Source organism: Corapipo altera, unplaced genomic scaffold (genome assembly GCF_003945725.1).
Source record: "Corapipo altera isolate COAL_440 unplaced genomic scaffold, ASM394572v1 103, whole genome shotgun sequence".
NCBI lineage: Eukaryota > Metazoa > Chordata > Aves > Passeriformes > Pipridae > Corapipo > Corapipo altera.
This window is the reverse complement of record NW_020884993.1, coordinates 979,381-998,916: the sequence shown is the minus strand read 5'-3', so window position 1 is coordinate 998,916 and position 19,536 is coordinate 979,381. Positions and strand designations below refer to the sequence as shown.

Sequence of the window (19,536 nt, the reverse complement as noted above, 5' to 3'; positions counted from 1 at the left end):
GAAAATCCATTTTGCAGATCACTGCAGCTGAGCTTGTAATGAACATGGTCCTGGGACCTTGTGCCACCTCCCTCATGGCTTTAGGAACACAGAGGCACACAGAGGTGCAGTAACCATCCATTAGGGCCAAGGAAGTCAGCCTTGAGGGCACCTGACCTCAAAAATACAAATATAAGCTTATCCCCTGGTGAAGAAAAGCTAGAGAACAACTTAGACAAGATTAGCTCTTTGCTAAGCTGAGCTGCAAGAAGAAATAGTCCAAAATATGTTAATAGTTCAAAGAGGTTAAAATCTTAAGAATAAATATTAAAGAACAGTACAAGGAGCTGGAGCACAATTGCAAACCTACAGTATAAATGTACAGGTTCACGAGAAAAAGATCTTACAAGCACTTCTGCAGCCAGGATCAGGCAATGGAAAGTGCTGTCTGTGTTCCATAAACAGGAGAAATAATTGTGCATGCTGCTGAGATGACCACAGGATTTAATGCCTTTTAAAACAACCCTCACTAAACAGACAAATGGCTATTTATCAATCAGGTGGCTAAGCCAAGAGCCTTCAGCAAGAGAGAAGAAGCTCCAGTTATTAAGTTGGAGAACAGGTCAGAGAGTACTCAGAGGAGTTAAATGTCCCCAAGCAGTTTGGGATACACAGGGTTAGAGTAATAGCAACTATCTGTGGTTCTCCAGGAAACTGGGCAAAGGAGAGCATAATGTCTTGCTTTAGAAGAGATGGAGAGAAGAAACCAGGAAATTATAAAGCAGACAGCAAGACATTGGACCAAGTAATCAAACAATCTATATAAGTGGATTTTGAAGATAGCAAGGAGGTGAACAACAGCCAGGATGGATTTATGAAGAACAAACCACATCACATCGACCTAAATTCCTTCTATGGAGAGATGACAGTTTTCTGTTACAGGAATAAAAAATTAATGTCATGCAGCTTGACTTTAAACATGTTTTGACATTATCTTACATGGCTTTCTCATACGCAAGCCAGAGAAATTTGGTCTGGATAAGACTAACATAAAAAAGGAGCATAGCCGTGGATCACCAGAGGAATTGGGAATGGCTCACAGTCTAAACAGAAGAATATATCAAATCCTGTTATGCAGCAATTTTTCCTGCCAGTCAATATATTAATTAGTGCTTTGGATGACAGAAGATGTATTTCTTAACTCTGAATCATTCAAGACTAACAGATTACAGTGCACCATTATTTAGAGCAATAGATGATCTGAAATATATGTGATACAATTTCAGGGACACTGAAAGGAAGGACTCTGTTCAGGTCACAGCTAGCCACAGCTAAGCCAGTTGATTAAGCACTGTGGGGGAATGAAGACAATGCACCAGAGATGCTTCTGAGGTGGTCACTACCCTGGCAGAAATTAGTTACTCAATGCATAGAAAAACTATACAAGGCTCTGGAGAATCTAGTGATCAGCAGCTGACCCACAACCCGAAACCAGCAGGGGAGACACAGCACAGGATGTCACCTGCCCAGTGCAGACACAGCAGCAGCAAGGCCCTGTTCTGTGCCCTAGATCTGAAAGGGTTCATGGACAAGGACTGGACAACAGCTACAGACATCATTGAGTCAGAGATGGGATCAGTGAGGAGGGGCTGAAGGGAGGGGAGGCTGGTCAGGCCAGAGGTGAGATTGCTGTAGGGACACAGGATGTAAAATAGCTTTTTAAAGTGCTACAAGAAAAAAGAGACACAGTTCTACATGTGCATGCATTTAGGAGAACCAGCAACGTGCTCGAACTTCAGCTGAACAGCTTGAGCTGGGAATGAGAGGACACATCTCACAGCACAGGTCAGAGAACACCAGAGCAGCTGCTGGGGAGTGGGATGTCTGTGGGTGCTCACACATCAGTCAGGACTGACTGAGGTGGGGCTGTTCTGCTCTGGGGCAGAGGCACAAGAGACCCTGTAGTCCCTCTCTGCCACCCTTGCTGGAGCGCTGGGTATGTGCTCAAGCACTACTGAGCCAGGGCTCAAGAAAGCCAGCCTGCCTCAGCAAAGGCAGCATGCTCTCAGTCCTCCAACCCAGCAATCTATTCTAGGACACCAACTTCAAAGTATGCTGTGCTGGCCTGATGCCAGCCTCTAACATAGCCAGTGACATGTTTAAACAAATAATAGATATTTTATTTACTGAAGTCTTTCTAACGCCTTACCCTTCCTGTATTTTTTCCCAGCTTACTTCCACCAATACAATCCCTTGCTTGGACCATGGGCAGGTTTGCCTGGTTCCTGTGCCAGGTCAGAGTGAGCTGGTGTCTGCACACGAGTGCAATTAAAATCACCTAATGCATTTCCAGCTAATCCTCGGATCAGGTCCTGACTTCAGCTCAGCTCCAGTTGCTGGCCTACAGCTGTGGCTTTGCTCATGTTTCTGCTATGACTTCAATTCCTTTGGACCTTATCTGTTTATAAGCTGTCCTTGTGTCTCTGGGGCACAAATGGTGGAGAAAGGCTTCAAATGTGGGCTTTTTAGCATCAGCTGAAGCAGAAGAGCTTTCAGAACACAGGAACAGTTCTTGTTATCTGCTTTCTGTTCACACAACATCAGCTGGGAGGAATATCTGCTAAACCACAAATGCCTTTGAGTAATTATCTGGAAGCAGCCATGGGTCTTCCCTGTCCCAGGTCTAAGCAGGGCAACCTTGCAAGAGAACAATGTTTGTTATAGGCTGTGCTCAGTGTCTTCCTTAGGACGCTCTAAAAACGCCTGAGGTTTGGGATAGACGGGACCATCCTTTCCCATTCCCCAGGCAACTAGCCAGTGAAAGCTTTTGAAGAGAAAAGACAAAGAGACACAAATGTATACTTAAACTATAAAATATATGACTCTTCAAGGATACTTTGGATTGCTTGAAATTTTGTAAGCATACTAATTTTTCAGAGTCATATTGTGTTTCTTATGCTTGCCATTTATTACCATGGGAGACTCAGGGCAAGTGATTTGGAGTGTGTTTAAGTTCAGAAGAGCACTACTCTGCATTTCACAATCATTCTTCACGTTTTGTGGATTAATAGAACAAACTCTTGTGTTCAAGCAAAACCTGCATGACTGTGTGATTTCTGTGGTCATCCCTCCAGCTTGGTCACAGCACTTGGAAAACAGGGTGATCAACAGAGTTTCAATGCGTTATGGAAACTCTGCCTTCAGCAGAATTTAGGGAAGCCAGATAATGGGGTGGACAGGAGCCTGGCCATTTTCCCCCTTGGATGTTGTGTCCCAGTGGCCAAGCTGCCCTGCGGAGCTCAGAGCCAGGCTCCTGCCCGGGGACAAGTGTCAGCTCCCTGTGGATTTGCTCCAGGAGGCAGCTGCATTCCCTCTGCACAGAACTAGTTAGGATCCTTCAGGCCTGTTTGCTGCTGGCCCTGCTCTAACCTGGCTGACACAGGAGTGCAGAACAGCCAGCACAGGCTGTGGAGGGACAGCAGCAGTTCCACTGGTTGGACACTCACTGCAAGGCCTGCCAAACCATGCTGAACTGTGCCCTGCCCACGGCCCCTTGCAAAACCCTGAGGCTGCTGTAAAACCCCACAGCTCAGGGCACAGATGCCCCCTCTGCCCTCTTAACCCTTCCTTGCTCAGAGAAAGGCGCTCCAGAACATTTGTGAGCACACCCCATGTCTGGAAGCAGGGGAGATGCTCTGCCCCTCATCCTTGGCCACAGGGCCCACATGTGGAGGGGATGGTGCTGGAAGGTGTTTTCAAACCCTGTGACTCATGCAAAGCAAGCCCATGTGTTCTCTCACAGGATGGCTGCAGGAATTACCTTGGCTCGCTCCAGACTTTTTCGCTGTTCATGGAATGCAGATGGGCTTTTCAGTGCTGCAACAGGAAAGAAAGAGGAGCAGTCAGCACAGGAGCGGAAGCAAGCAGCTACCAGGATATTCAGCAACAGCATTTTAATGAGTGCTATAAAAATAGCAACACAAACTAGCTGTTGTCTTTATTGCACTGCCTAAAAATAACTTAGGAAAGCTCTGGGAAATCCCATGCTCTCAGCCAGTCCACGGCAGGAGAGCAGGGGAGATGGAGAGCAGGGGGAGAGCAGAAGGCACGTGGGCAGGGAGGGGGGTGCAGGCATTGAAACACAGTGCTCTGTGGGACATGTCAGAGAGCAGATATGACTTTTCTCTGGAATGTTCCCTGTAGGGCATGGAAGGCACCACAGCTCCAGAAGACAGATCTGGGAAAAGGAAAACACCTGTGAGGGACCTCACCTGAAAGTAAAACCTGCAGGTGACTCAGGTTTGAGGTCAGCAGGAAAACTAAGACTGCCTCAGCTCTTGGGGTCCGTGGGTGCAGCCTCCAGCGATGGTACTGCAGGGGAAGGCCCTGGAACTGTGGTCCTTTGTCCCTCTTCCATCACTGACTGTCCCTCCCCTTCTCACTGGACATTTGTCCTGTTCCCTGCCCAGAAGCAGCTGTGTGACATGGGACCTCTCTGGCCCAGCCACGGTACCAGGCAGCAGACCATCTCCTGACACCAAAGGGGATTAACTCAGAGGGGCTCCCAAAAAAAGGCCAATCATTCCTGGCTCTTGGACCAGTGAACACCAGTCCCACCAGTCTGTGCTGGAGTCATGGAGAATCTTGCACATTTCCTTGTTTACTGGGGTTTAGTAGACATAGAGGCAAAATTTGCATGGTGAGGGGGTTAATATTTCTCACATCCTACAAAAATTCTTTTCTGGCTGTGTAAGCAGGCAAAACTCACTGTTCCCACTGGGACAAGGAAGGGGAAGGTGTCCTGACCCACAAAAACAGTCTGCTGAAACTCTTTGTTTGGCAACAGAAATTCTCTTTCCATCTTCTGAAGGGGATGCAATAAAGACAGAAACTATTTTCACATAGGACATGTGATCCTCCATCAGTCTAGGGGAGGAGGAAGAGAAAACTGAGGAGAGACAGGAAAGGTTTGGGGGCCTCTGAACTGGCTTTTGGTAGGCAACACCCAGGCAACCCCTGGAACCTCCAGTGAATCACAGGAAAACACAGAAGGCACATTCCTATTCCTGACATTTGGAAAGCAGATGGACAGACAAGCATTGCTGTGTCATGCTCTGGTGAGCAGCCACAAGCACTGGTGACAGCTGGTTTGATCAGAAGCAAGATCAAATAGTGCACAGGAGAAATGAAGTTAGCAAGAGAGATGACTTTCCCAACCCTGCTCACTGTGCAGCAGTGATGCTGGCAGCGTGTTACGGGCACTGACCAAGCACCGTGCTATTCCAGAAGAAAATGTTGCAGAGCTCAGTAATTTATCAAGATTTTTGGAGGAATTATCTGGATACTGCAGCTTGTATTAGTCTGCAAAACAAACAAAGACACGGTACTGGTTGTTCAGGGGATGACATCTCAGCACAAAATGGCTGAGGGTCTGGAGGCACCAGGGCAGAGCTGCTGCATAAGGGGTCCATAACCCTGGGACTGTGGCTCTGAGGTTTCAGTGAGAGGATGAGGTGGTGGCTGTGTACAGCAGGAGGGTCTTCAAGAGCACCTATTTTTGCATTCCATCACAGTCAGGGGAACCTTGTCTTGAGGAATCCTTGATCCTGCAATCTGCCTCCTCCTCCTTCTAGGCAGGTGAGCAGGATCTGTCCCAGGGCAGGTGTCTGGGCAGGTCTAGGGAGAGGGTTTATCCATGCTCAACCCTATAGCTGCCTTTCTGCAAGTGACCCTGCATGCTCTTAATTTAAAATGCTTTTGCTGGCTCTGCAGCAGTTTCACTGGGGCAATAAATCTGCATGTGCTGGTGCGAGAACTGGAAACTTCCTACTCAGGCTGAGGAATGGGACGGGCTCTGCTCTCGTCTGCGCTGGTACGTTATCAGGAGCATCTTGTGCAGAATGTGCTGTGCCATGTGCATGCTCCAAGTGTGGGCCCAAACCTGCCTCGCACCACGGAGACCAGCCATGCCCATCTTCACTTTTTCCAGAAGAGATTCTCTTTTCTCTTTCCAGAAGATTTTCAACCCCTGTGTGTTACAGCCATATGAGCTCATTTCTTGACCTCCTGCAATAGCTGTGAACTGAGACCCAGTCCTAGTGCACCTCCTGGAGCCAATCTCACCTGATGGTCCTCAGAGCCAACAGGGTGTGGGAAGATAAGGTTAACAAAGACTTGTTTTTCATGAGGAATGACTGCACATGTCTAAGCCATGGGGAAGCTGGCTGAGGCTCCCATGTATTAAATGCTAACATCTGACACTTCCTCCTGAGGTCAAATGCAGCAGTAAAATTCTGCATGTTTGTTTTTATAATGGCAAAAGTGCCTTTTCTCCTATTACTTTCAGTGAGTGAACTATGCACAAGTTTCCCAAAATGGTCTTCTTGGACAGAAACCAGACTGCAAAATCTCAGCCTAGAAGTTGGGAGTGCAAAGAAGCTGTAAGTAACAGGAAAATACACTTCAGTTGCCATCAGATAAATTTGGCTTAATAAGTGGTCTGCAATGTGTAAGGTTTGAGCTGTTGGGTGCCACGTGTGCCAGCTCAGCCCTGCAGAGCAGTGCCAGGTGTGCAAACCTCTCAGTAGGCACTGCTGCTCTGTGAGTGTGCAATGAGCTGTCCTGCACCTTGTCCATGTGTCCGCACCTTTACAGAGTGGAATTTCCAATTTCAGAGATATTCACATATTTCACATATTTTTGGCCATGGACTGTATTCCTGATTCTTGCAGTCCTCTAACAAATGTCACAGTATTTTGTTTAAATTTCAGCTCCTGGAGTCTTGGGATTAAAGTGCTTGCCCTTTTGTGGCAGGTAGCATAAAATCTGAATGTTTAAACAAATAAACAGGTGAAAAATGGAAAGAACATGCATTTATCAGTCTTAAAGCCATTTATCATTTTGGCAGTCATGATTTTGTCATCTTGGTCAAGTTTTCTTAGTGCTTGATGCTGACAATAATGTCCTGAGCAGGTGACTGTTGCTGGCTACCTTGGCACAATCATTCATGAGGGCAGAGGGGTGGGCAGGGTGCAGGCAAGCAGTGCCAGAGCCATGCTCTTAGTGAGGTGTTGTTCTGCTGTTGAGGCAAGAGCTGCATCACAGTCTTCAAGGTCAACCAGAAGAGACAGAAGTGACACAGCATTTGGAAAATTGTGATCTTAGTAGTGAACCCAAGGGGTCCTTGATGAGACAGAAAGGATCCTCTACCTGGGTCCCAGGTAACCACAGATATGCACGTGGAGCCTGAGCTAGGTCAGGATAGAGTATTCCACCAAGCAGGGCTGAGCTCCCAACATCCTTTCTCCAGTGGTGCTACAGGTTTCATGATGCACCTGCAGGTGCAGAAGGGATTGTTTTCATTCACTGACTTTTTGGGCCCCAGCGACTGACTTTCTGATGCTGCCTGACTGCAGGATAATGCTGTCCTGGAGCTTGTCCCTCAGGCTCGAGTGCCAGGTGAGCAGGGGTGAGTGAGGTCAGAGAGGGAACACATTTGTCACTGTGCCATGAGCAGCCCAGGTGGGGTTTCACTGGTCTCAGATGTACCCTGATAGCCCTGCCCTGTGGGGTCCTGGCTGGGCGGAGACACGGATCTGGATATATCTCAATCCTCCAGGGATTGCCTTTCTGCTCTGGGGCCAAGGCAGTTGCCTGTGGCTGCCTCCCTCCACAGCCTCTGGAATGGGCCCTCTCTACCTCTTCCTTGTCCTGCCACAGAGGTTCCTGGCTTTTACAGGGGGACAGGAGATTCCCTGCCCTTGCCTACGTGAAGAGCTTTGTGAGTCTTCTGCTTGTCCTGCTGCAGTGACCCCTGGGACAGGGAACTCTGCAGCTGAACTTTTGGATGGTGGAAGGTAAACATCTCTCCTGACTTCAGTTTGAGCAGGGGCATTATAGTCTGTGTAGTAAATGCTGAGCACCTCTGTACAGCACCAGGGACCATCATATTTTTGCAGGGCAGGGAGCAAAGTTCCCCTGGGAGTACTTTGCTCTGAGCTCTGTGGGTCTGAGCAGGCAGCTGGTGCCACACAGTGTCCCAGCAGTGCCCAGGATGAGCAGAGCCCCTCTGAGCCAGGAGTGGGTGGAAAAGGCAGAAGATACTCACGTGGCATGATGCCTTGGTCTGCCAGCTGCTCACGGGTCCTTCTCTGCTGGAGCCGTAGCTGTAAAACTGTGAGAGAGAGAGTGTCAGGGAAAGGTGCAGGACTGCTGAGATGCCAATACAGAGTGTGTGGGGGGTGTGTCTGTGTGTGGCACTGAGGTCTGGCCCTGATCCCTGCTGCTGCTGGACCAGCCTTGTGAACAGAGTGCTCTCCAAGCCAAGGGGGGTGCCAGGGAGGAGCTGAGAGCCTGCACCCACCCAAGTCCTCCCTTCTGCACCAGTGGGCAGGGCTGGGCTGCTCTGGCACAGGCATTACTTGGTGCCTGGGACAGGCTGAGCCCTGCCTGGCACCTGGAATAGTGGCCTCAGGTGACCCTGGCTTCAGCTCAAATAGTTGCTGAGCTCTGCACTCTGCAGCTGGGAGGTTCTCCCTCATCCCATCACTGTGGGTTGAGTAGAGCTTTCCAACTCCACCACCCTTCTGAGGGCCTGGCAGCACACTTCCAACCCTGCAAGGAGGATGCAGATATGCTTACTGTACCAAGGGGATGCACATAATGTGGTGAGGAGCAAATAGTGTCAACTCTGTGAACCCACTGCTCCAAGGACCTCAAATCTCCCATATAACTCCTGTTTAGGAGCAATGCGCTGACAGATGGGAATGACCCAGTGAGCGCCATGGCCTGAGCTACAGAGCATCAATTAGGCATCCAACAAAGAAACACCTCTCAATATCTGCATTGTGTAATCACAGTCCACCACACACCTGCTGCCTGCCTCATGCAAGGCTGCAAACCTCTGCGTGGCCCAGGGCTGCACAGGTTAGTTCATCCCATCTCTCAGGTAGCCATGCCTGGACTTTGACATTGACTTCTACACCTTTGGTTTTGCAAATTTGTCTTCAAGAAGACACCTGTATCACAAGGTAGAACATAAAACTTACTTCCATTCTTTCCTGCTGGAAGCTCAGTACAGCTTGCCATGAGGACATACACCTTCCAGCAGTCACAAAACAACTGCACACACATCCCCTGCCCACCAGCACAGCCCCAGACTGCCTCCCCTCAGCTGCCCGGAATGACCCAGCATTGGAAGGAGAAGAAAGGCAAGAATAGCCTTTTTGTCCTTGGGAGCAACCTGCTGAGCTCTGCCAACAGCTCATGTCACCAACAGCTTCCCTGGGACATGGGATGGAGCTCAATAATAATCCCTTCCAGAGCAGTGCCCAGAGCATGAGGCTCCCTGAGATGCCATTTCTTGTGACTTTTCCACGTCTTCTGTACAAACCATACCTCGCATTCAAAGCAAATGTTTAGTGAAAGCCTCGTGTGGGACAACGATCTCCTGTCAAATTCCAGCACTTCTTAGGACACCAAAGATAGATTCTTGTTGTGAGGGAAAAATGTAGCCTTCAGTATTTTGTAAAGTCTGTGTGTGTGCTGCTCTGCTTAGGCCAGGGTGAAGATGGTGGCTCTAAGTCACTGGCAGACCTTGCTGCCAGGAGAGTCTGTAGCCCTCCATTGCCCCATGGAACCACCCCCAGTCGGCGCTGGTTCTGCCCATGGACACAGATCTAGACCCTCACACTCTGATACCTACACTGGACCCCGTTATCTGCACCCCCTCTGCAGAAGTCAAACACCTCAAGGGCCCTCAAAACCAAACAACACAGTCCATGCCTCGGGAATGCCCATCTTTCCTCCTGGACTGTAGAGGCAGTTAAAAGGTAACCAGCTTGTGGCAGGTATCTTACACGGGGTGAGCTGTACCTCAGTTTCTGTGTGCAGAACCTTCTCTGTGACTGCTTACAACGCTGAAGAGCTGTGCAAGAACTTGGCCCTTTCCCAGAGGAAGAGATGGATCTTTATGGAATAGGTGAGCTAAGGGAGGTCAGAGACTGTCCAAGAATAAAAACAGATTTGTTGCTCACCCACGAATGGTTCTCTGCTCTCCTAGTCCTGGTCCAGCGTCCTGCGCATTAGAGCCCCTTGCCTTCAACTGAGGTAATTTACACACAACATCACATCACCAACTGGGATCAGAGACAGCAAAGCCTTCTGGAGTAACATACACCACCCTGCCAAGGACACAGCAGCCTCCCCATCTAGCTGTAAAATATCCCGAGTGAGGATGTTCCATCACTTCCCTTCACAGCTCCCACGTGTGCCAAATTATTTGCACCGTTTCACTGCGACTTCCGACACGGCCAGACCAAGGGTTGTTCCACATCCACATTGGCAGGGGGATTCTAACAGTCAGATAACTGGGTATTCAAGGTCCACATTCCCTGCTGCTTCTGATTATTTCATAGCCCTTCCTAGCAAACAAACAGCCCTACCAGTCTCAGGGAGCAGTCAGCTGTCAGCCAGGCCAGTGAGGATAAAAAGGAGATGGTACAAATTCCCTTGGAGCATATCTTGGAAGGTGACGAAGAAGTTTTGAAAACATGCATGTTTCACTGCCATAGCTCTCCCTCTACTTGTCTGCAGGAGCAGCACTTGGGAACACAGATTTCCTAGATCCCATGGCCTTCCAGAGAGCTGGGCACAGTCCAGGGGATCCCAGCCTGTTGCAGATGGCCCATGCTCCAGCTGACAGCCTCTCCTTTGCCTCCTGCACTGAGCACTGCAGATAGACCATCACAGAGGGGATCAGGGATTATTTAATGATAATTTTGTGCAAGGAGAAAAAGTCTCCAATTCGGTTTTCATGCTGACAGGCAAAAAGGCTGTGATCCAGCAATGCCACTCACTGCTCCGAGTGTGGGAGCTGAGCTCTTCCCTGGAAGGTCATGCAACCTCCCTGAGGCACAGACTTCATGGTGGACCATGCTGAGCTTACAAACTTCCTTAAGTTTGGCCCATTCTTAAGCCACAGAGCAAAGAGGAAAAGTTTATCCAGCCTTGTTTGTTCAGGGCATGCTGTCAAAAAATGTGAGGACAGGCGAGTGCAAGTGCTGGCCATTTCCAGGAGCAGCACAAGCTCGACTGTTGAAACAGTTATTTCAGCCACCAAATATTCACCCAAATCTGTATTTCCTTATGCACGGATACATAACCTGACTCCCATAAATATCTCTGTGAACTTCCAAAGCCTGTTGCAAACCATCTGAAGAAATGTAGTGGACAGTGTCAGACAATAATGCTGAACATCCCTGCAGCAATTGGGAAAGCAGCCTCTGAGGCAGTGTTGCAGCTTGGCAGATGCCAGCTCAGGGTTTGCACCTTTCCCTTACAACCAACAGTGCTTAAAAACAGGGTTAGAGGAGCCTCTGGCACCATACAAACCACCACCACTTAGCTGCTCCTTTCCTTGGAATCTGTTGAGGCTGTGTCTCACCAGCTGCATTTCTGTCCTCTTCCTTTGCTGGAGTCCTGAGCTCTGAGTGCCACCACTCTCGATATACGGGAATTAATTTTTCATGAATATTATTACTTTTCAAGAGAATTGCTTTTGCTAACACTTTAGAAGAACATTTATGATACAAAGAGTGGTGGCTGGAGCACTGAAGAGACAATCTTGGCCCCACACCCCCAGCATCCTTGTTGCCTGACTGCACCAGCTTGAATGTCTGTACCAGCCAAGGGGCAGCCAAACACATTGGTCCTGTGCTACCAAGCTGTGCTGACACTACCAGCTGCCACCATCTGAGAGAAAGCCTTTCTTTCAGCAACCCTGCTCCCTCCTGTGGTACCCCATGATGAGAAATCCTCCCTGGATGATGTGAGACATGTCGGACATATTCCAGTGATTTCGCTCGTGAACTTCTTCTGCTAGAAAACACTGCTCCTCCCTTCTATGCCAGCACCAAGTCCCTTAACTGAAAACAGTTTTCAGAAATGTCCTCTGCAGTGGGGCTGTGTCATTGGTGCACACAAGACCTCCTGCTGTCAGTCACAGCTGCCTCTGGTGACCCAAGCTCTGAGCGCTGCCCGTGACTTGCAGTCGTGAGTCATCTTCCTCTCTAGGACCTGAACTCAGAGGTTTAGGAAGCTAAGAGGACAGCTTCAGCCGTGCCTGGCCTAGTGATGCACAGAAAAGACACGTTCAAATCTTCTCTCCACCCCAGGAGTAGGCAGGTCTGGCCATCTGCTTCAGTCTCTGAGGGTGCTTTGAGACCAGTGCTCAGCAGACAGTCAGGGTGGGCTGGGACTTTTATAACCTGCACCAGAGTATCTCCCACACTGAGGTATTGCCAGAGCACTCCTACCACCATCCTCTGCTTGGAGAATTGGCTTTAGCAGCACAGGGGGCTGAGCAGCACGAGGAGAGAGGGGAGTGCCCTCCTGGCAGGGTTCAGGAATAGGACAGGCAAGCAAAGCCATGGCTGACTTGACCTAGTGTTGAGGACAGTCTGTTTCCAAGAAGGAGGATGGATCAGAGCCTGTCCCTTCCCACCAACACTTACGCAGTGGCCAGAGCAGGTTCTCTGGAAACTCTGAGGATGCACAAGGCCGTCTCAGCATTCAGCTTGTTCTTGCAGCTGAGTCGAGCTGCCCAGGTGGGCAGATGCAGATCTATTGCTGCTTCTTGACTTCTGACCCAGAATCTGCCCCTTTCTCTGATGGACCCTCTGGCAGTGGGACTGACTGAGGCACAGTCCCTACTGCTTCAGCTTTTTCCAGTTTTCTTACATAGTTTAAAGTGAAATTCCAATAATTCACAGAATCACAGAATTGTTTAGTTGGAAAAGACTTTTAAGATCATCCAGTCCAACCTTTAACCCAGCACTGTCAAGCCCACCACTAAACCATGCCCCCAAGTACCACATCTATTTTTATTGCTGGTTTCCTCCCTGCCCAGGCTGCACCAGCACCTTTGCTCTGATTGGGAACCATGTTCACCAACAATGCAATTGCTGTTCTCTCATCCAAAAGGAGTCACTGCTGCTGCCAGAACTCGTAGTGGGGCAGTTACCTTCTGCTCCCTCCACTTTGTGCTGCACCAGCCAGTGCCTCTGAGGACTGGCAGAGGCACCACCTTATGCCAGCTGGACCCAAGTGCATGACCGTGATGGGAGTCAGCAGTCTGACAAACAGCTGAAGCTGACACTGCCACTAAAAAAGCAGCAGCAAGTCACTGCCCCCTCTGCCAGCCACCCCAGCAGCTCATTCCTGCCCTCTGTGGCTCAGAGCTGGGGTTTGGGGAGGGCGAGTGCAGATCAGTGGTGCACGGGATGGGGACATCTCTGCTGGGGCCAGGGGAGAGTTGGCAACAAACTGGGAGGAGGAACGGGGAGGAGGGACTCCTGTTTGCAACAGCAGCAATTTTGTTGCCTGTCAAACAGCAGCTGAGCAAATGTGAAACACAGGTTTGTCCACGGCAACGGTGTGTTCCCAGAGGAACCTGGTGACCTGCCCCTGCTCACACACACTGGATGGCAGAAAACAGCCCTGGAATCATAGAATATCTGGAGTTGGAAGGGACTCACAGGGATCATCGAGTCCAGCTCCTGGCCCTGTTTTGGACCCAGCCTCTTTCCAAAGGCAGGACTGCTGCAGGCTTTGAGACTGGCTTTACATATAATGTCTGAGGCATTGTGTGAGCATGGTGGGGGACAGCAGCTGCCCCATGGGGTCCCTTGACTGTCCCAAGGTTCCAGCAGGGCTGGAGCAGAGCTGGAATGCTGGCAGGGTGCAGTCAAGTTGCTTGTGGCCTTCTCAGGGCTGTGTCTGTCTCTCTCTGCAGCTGTGTCAGGAGCAGGAGCAGTATCCACGGCAGGGTGCCCCACAGGCAGGGCTGGGAGCAGGGGGGCTCTGTTCCAACTGGGCAGCAGGCTGGCATCAAATCCCTGATGTGGGGGGCTGGACGTGGGTGAACGTGGAGTCACTCCAAGCTGGGTGACAAGCCAGCCAACCTCCTGGGTGTTGACACCAGCAGAGCACCCCAGGACTTGTTTGTCAGGAGCTGCTGTTTTGCAAAACACCTCGGCCAGGCTCCGTCCTGAGCCCCTCCATGGCTCTGTGCTCTGGTGACAGCCATCAGCCACAACGGGATTTCTCTGTAGCATCACATCTCCAGGCCCATGTTACCCTCTGACAACACAGCCCCTGTGGGAACCATGTGAGCAGAGATGAACCTCAGGAAGCTGGACAAAGCACTGCTCAGCCAGGACAGCCATGGAAAGCCCCGGTCCATCCTTTCCCAGGTGGGTGCTGCTTTATCTCTTCCTGTGCTGTCACTTCAGAGGTGGGAGCATTTTACCTTCTCCCAGGCAGATGTGCTACAAATATGTGTGTTATCTGGGGGATTGCCCTGAAAATCTTGTCTACATTGGTCAGAACTACATTTCTAACCCCAAGTTTGGGTCTTCAGGAGCCTTGGAAGAGACACAGGACCACAGCTAGCTAGCAAGGAGCCCAGACCACCACATGAGCACTACCAGCTGTGAAATCCCTCTGAGGGCTTTCTCCATCACGATGTGCAACCCTGATCTCACCATGGTCCTGAGAACAGGCTCTCACCTTGGAGTCTTCCCTCCAGCACCCCCTGAGCAGCCCAGACAGATGTCCCCCGAAGCACAGTGAAGTAGTTTCAATCTCTGCTACAACATACACCCTGAGAAACATGTGACTGTCTACTGAAACACTGAGGTATAAGATGCCAGAAAAACAAAACCAAGCAGAAATCCATCTACATAAAGTCGGTGTTCTACAAAAACTTCACAAAACAGTCTCATCAGTTACAACGAGGCCATGGTTTGAACACACACACTGACAGTGACCTGTAGGAGTTCACAATCCGAGAGGAAACACAGGCTCATGTTTTATCTTTGGACACCAGGAAAATAAAAATAAAGGTTCGGCCAAAATGCCTGGCCTAACACCCTACCAAGATCTACTGTCTTCTGCCTCTGTTGACCTGCTGATTTTGTTCCAAATCACTCTAGCCACCAGAGGCAGACAGAATGAATTCCTCTCCCCTCTCAGCTTCATTCAAGCCCTATGAGCAAGAATGAATCCTTTCCCTCATGGAGCCAGGCAAGGCTTTTCTGCAAACCCACCCCTATGTGTCCATAACTAGGCCTTGGTACCCCATGCCAAGCCATACAGAGCCTTATTTATAGTGTCAAACTTTCACTTCTCACCAATTATCTAAACTACCACTGAGGTTAAGTAGATATTGGCCTTGCAAGCTCTTTCCATACCACTGTAAAAAAAGGTAAGGGTTAAGGTTAGACTTGCATTTGTCGGTTTTGTCTGTTGTGTCTGATGCTGCTGCTGGAAAATAACTGGTTTGTATTTAAAGAAAATCACATAAATTATTGTCTCTGGAAAGAGTTAAATGTGTTTCTGGAACAGCACTTGGACGTCCTAGTTGATTTAGTGCAATCCCATTGATAGTTGGAGCACATGGCAGACTTGAAGAATCATCATTCCTGCAAAATTTGTCAGGATGACCTCAGATCAGAATATTTATCTTTGACAAAACAGACAAAATAAACAGGCACACAAATCCTCGAGGAAGGGGAAGGGGACCCTGCAGGACAGCAGCACGGAGGTGTTTTTCCCTCTCTCCTCTGGGGTGGTTCCTGGTGCCCAGCACTGGGGTAGCTGCTGTTTCTCCACATGGCAGAGCTTTGCTGGTCCTTCACTTGGACCACTGGCGAGACCAGAAGAGGAGAAACCACCATGGGACTCCAGGGAGGATTGCTGGGCACGCTGTGAAAAGCCACTGCTCTTCCACCACCACACCAGCCTTTCCTGGACAAGCTTTCTTTTCCTTGCTACTGATGCTGCCAGATGGAAGCGAGAGACCAGAGAGATGACGCTCGAGCCACACCTACGTCCCACCACCTTCTAGTTGCCACCTCCTTGCTCCATGTTCTCCCTGAAGCATGACACAGAGATTAAAGGGATTCTGGGATGAGGAAACAAGTAATGTATCTCTAAAACTATTTAACACACTCATATAGCTCTTTCAGCTGCTCAGCATGTGCAGGCCATGGAGAGAGAGCAAAAGTTTAGTTACTAAGATTTATTTCAGCCCTCGTTAATATTGTCCTGGAATCCTTCAAAAGGGATTCAGACTCATCATGAGTCATGGAGCACAGTTAATCCTTCCCAAACCAGCCTCACACCTGCCTGCACGAGACCACTTCCAAAGCAATGGTGCATTGTCAAGCCTGGCTCCTTGGGGCTTGGAATTTTGGGAGCTGATCCCTCCCAGCTCTTTGCAAGCTACACAGCTCCCTGAAACTGCTGCTGCCCTGTGTGACAGCCCTTGAGCCATGCAGGATGCTGTGGGGCAGGGTGACGGGTTGTTTGAGACTTTCATCCCTCTTCTGAGGAAATGGAGGATGGTAAATCAGAGCTCTGCACCCCCTGCCATCCTTGGGGCTTTACAGCTGACAAAGCCTGCACACGGAGCAGGGACACCAGAGAAAACTCTGTCCCATAGAGATTTTGAACATAAAAGACGTTTCATTAAATGTTAGCTTTTTCATCTCTATTCCCCATGTTATTAAAAATCCAGCACAAACTGAAAGCAGTATTATTAACTTATTTGTGTTCCTCAGCATCCTGCTCTCCTCCCCTGTCTCACACACTGCGACAGCCAGAGTTGTGCTGTGGCCATGTCCCATGTCACCTGTAGTGGTCCTGGACGTGGGGACAGCAAGGTGCAGACGTGCATTTGGGATTCTGGCAAGCCCAACTCCAACAAAATAAATAGGCAGTTGTGGGAATAAGTCATGAATAAGAATGCCCACAAATTGACTGTCCTAGAAATGCTGAAAGGCATGAGAATTTATGGACGCAAAGACCCACAAAGTTTACTTTTCCTGGAGAATCATTTGAAAAATATGTTTAGAGAGCCCACTGTTGGTTCCATAATAAAACCAGCTTACAAATAAACCAGAAATGAGCCTTAAAAACAACCTTGGTTCATTTGAAAAGAATGCAGGGACAATGCACAGCCCATCCTCTGCTCCTCAGGGAGGTGGCAGTGTTGCTTTGTACATGCTGGAGGAATTGTTACAGACAGAGATTTTTTTTCAAATGAACAGCAGTGTACCATAATATACCAACAAAATTTAAGGAATTACTTAATCTAATGAAATGTAAGATCAGAGGGATATGGAAACCACACCAAAGACCCGGACCCAAGCTTTGTATAATTGAGCCAGACTAGGACAGTTGTGTTTGCACACACACTCTGGGGTTTTCAACCAACTGCCAACTTTGTATTTGCTGAGAAAACAAAGTTTAAGTTGACCACCCAGCTATCTAAGAGATCCTGATAACACCACTCATATCTCCTGTCAGTATCATAAATCTCCAATTTCATTATCTACAATGCAGAAAGAGGCAAAAACACACACGGCGTGGGTGACACGCCAGAGCGGGTGCATGTTCCAACGTGACTGCCCTGTCTGGTTTTAAAACATGCCATACATGCAGCTGATTTGTCTGAACATCCTCATAGATAATATTCCCAGGGAGATCTTCACCTCTGGGAAGGTCAGAGAAAGCACCTCAAGAACGTTATTTGACATTTCTGTTAAAACTGCAGTTATGTTATTAAAAAAACTACAAGTCAAGATACCCACTCCCAAACAGAGCATACTTACTATAGACACAGCCAGTGACTAAAGGAATAAACGTCCAGCAGAGGGGCTGATCAAGAAGCGACCGTCCCATAGTTCACCTTCACTCACCTTCACTCACGCGGAGCGTCCTCGGAGAAGCCCCTGAGCGGAGCTTCCCCGGACTCATGAGCCGGAGGCATGTTTTACTGCAAACCCTCCGCGAGTGGCAATCAATTGTGTGGCTCTGGTTTTATTTCTCTGATGATGTCACTTTAAATACTTTTCATGTTCCATTTGTTATTTTTACTTCTAAAAATGACGCATTTCTTCAAATTCATTTTTCTCCAATTAGTCACAACCTAATGGAAGCAGCTCGGCTGCCTGCCTGTCAGAGACAGTGTCGGGCCCGTCCACACCGCGACTGTCACAGACAGACCCGCCAGAGCACCTGGAATGCACGGACGGCGGCAGGCACGTTTTTTATCCCAGATGCCCTTTTGGCTTCCTGCCCAAATCTTTTGCAGCAGGGCCAGAGCAGGAGAACTGGGAACTGCAATTTTACCAGAAAAAAAACACAGAAATAAATCAAAGACAATGAAAAACCAGGAGGAAAAAACCAACAGAGAGGAAGGAAGATGCGTCTCCTCACTTGTGGAACAGACTGTAAGAGCAAAGCCGCGACAGCTCTACAACCCCTCGAATCTTTGCTCGCATGCTGCTTCCGAACATTTAATGCAAAACAGTCTGTGGCTACGGCTTTCCCAGAGAGAGAAGGTTTAAGAGAAATCTCAAGGTTTTCCCTACCTGATCTGAATTTGCTCCGAATCAGCAAAGAGTGCTCAGACCCCAGGAGTGTCATGGTGACTCAGGGACCAGATCCAGACGCCCCTCACTTAAACCATTAACTTCCTCCACAGGGAAAAGCCGACCAGACCGTGGCTGGTGCTCAGGATTCATCCAGCTCTCCTGGACTCTTTGGGTCCTTTTACAGCAGGCTGGCAAGAAGCAGCAAGTGGCTTTGTAAGATTTGGTCCCATCCAGCACTGACCCTCCACAGACACCAACTGCTCCCCTTGTGCTGTGTTGAACTAATTAACGTGGAGCCAGTGGGAGCCTCCTCCCGCCCGGAGTTTACTACCAGCAGCTGGGTGTCCTGGCTGATGTCATCGTCTAGCAGGGAGCAGCGACTATCGGAAAGGGTCTTAGCAAAGACAGAAGTTTGATATCTGATACTAATTACTACCGGCCGTACGCAGCCAATCCGGGCGCTCCCCGTCTCAGCCGACTTTGGGAGCCGCTGGAAATATCAACAGAGCCGGGCTTAACTCTTTGCAGCGTGGTGTGAGACGGGCCCTGCCCCCTCCGCTCCCCCCGCGGCGGCCAGTGCGGCTCGAGGGCTGTGTGTCCCAGAGGGAAGGGCTGGGCTCAGCCCGAGTGTCCTGGGCGAGGGGACGGCTGGATGAAGGTCCTTCCCCGTGAGTGCCACCTTGGACACCGTTCCCGTCAGAGAGGACTCGGCTGCTCGGCAAGCGGAGCTGTGGCTCCGGCTGCTGCCGCCCCTCGCCCGCACAGAGCTGTGTCCCGGCTCACACATCCCGCACAGGGTGTGCGCACAGCGGGGCTCAGTGTTTCACGTGTTTCACAGAATCCCAGGATATGCTGAATTGGAGGGGACCCACAAGGATCATCAAGTCCAACTCCTGGCCCTGCACAGGCCCATCCCCAAGAGTCACCCCCTGTGCCCCAGAGGATCAGCCAAACCCTCCTGGAGCTCTGGCAGCCTTGGGGCTGTGCCCACTGCCCTGGGGAGCCTGGGCAGTGCCCAACCAGCCTCTGGGGAAAGAACCTTTTCCTGAGATCCAACCAAAACCCTCCTGCAGCACAGGTGTGCCCAGAGCTGTGCTGCTCAGTGCACATCTTTCTC

The 19,536-nt window shown here is 49.7% G+C and overlaps 1 protein-coding gene across 1 annotated transcript in view; it reads right to left on the bottom strand.

The window, feature by feature from the left end:
* Positions 1-18,769, bottom strand: part of MYOCD (myocardin) — a 34,960-nt gene extending 16,191 nt beyond the window's left edge. The window contains exons 1-3 of the mRNA XM_027666478.1: positions 18,417-18,769; positions 8,087-8,152; positions 3,800-3,855 (exon numbers count right to left, since the gene is read on the bottom strand). Of these exons, the coding sequence (XP_027522279.1) occupies positions 3,800-3,855; positions 8,087-8,152; positions 18,417-18,471 (177 nt within the window). The 5' untranslated portion in view covers positions 18,472-18,769. The remainder of the gene's footprint in view (positions 1-3,799; positions 3,856-8,086; positions 8,153-18,416) is intronic.
* Positions 18,770-19,536: the final 767 nt, after the last annotated feature.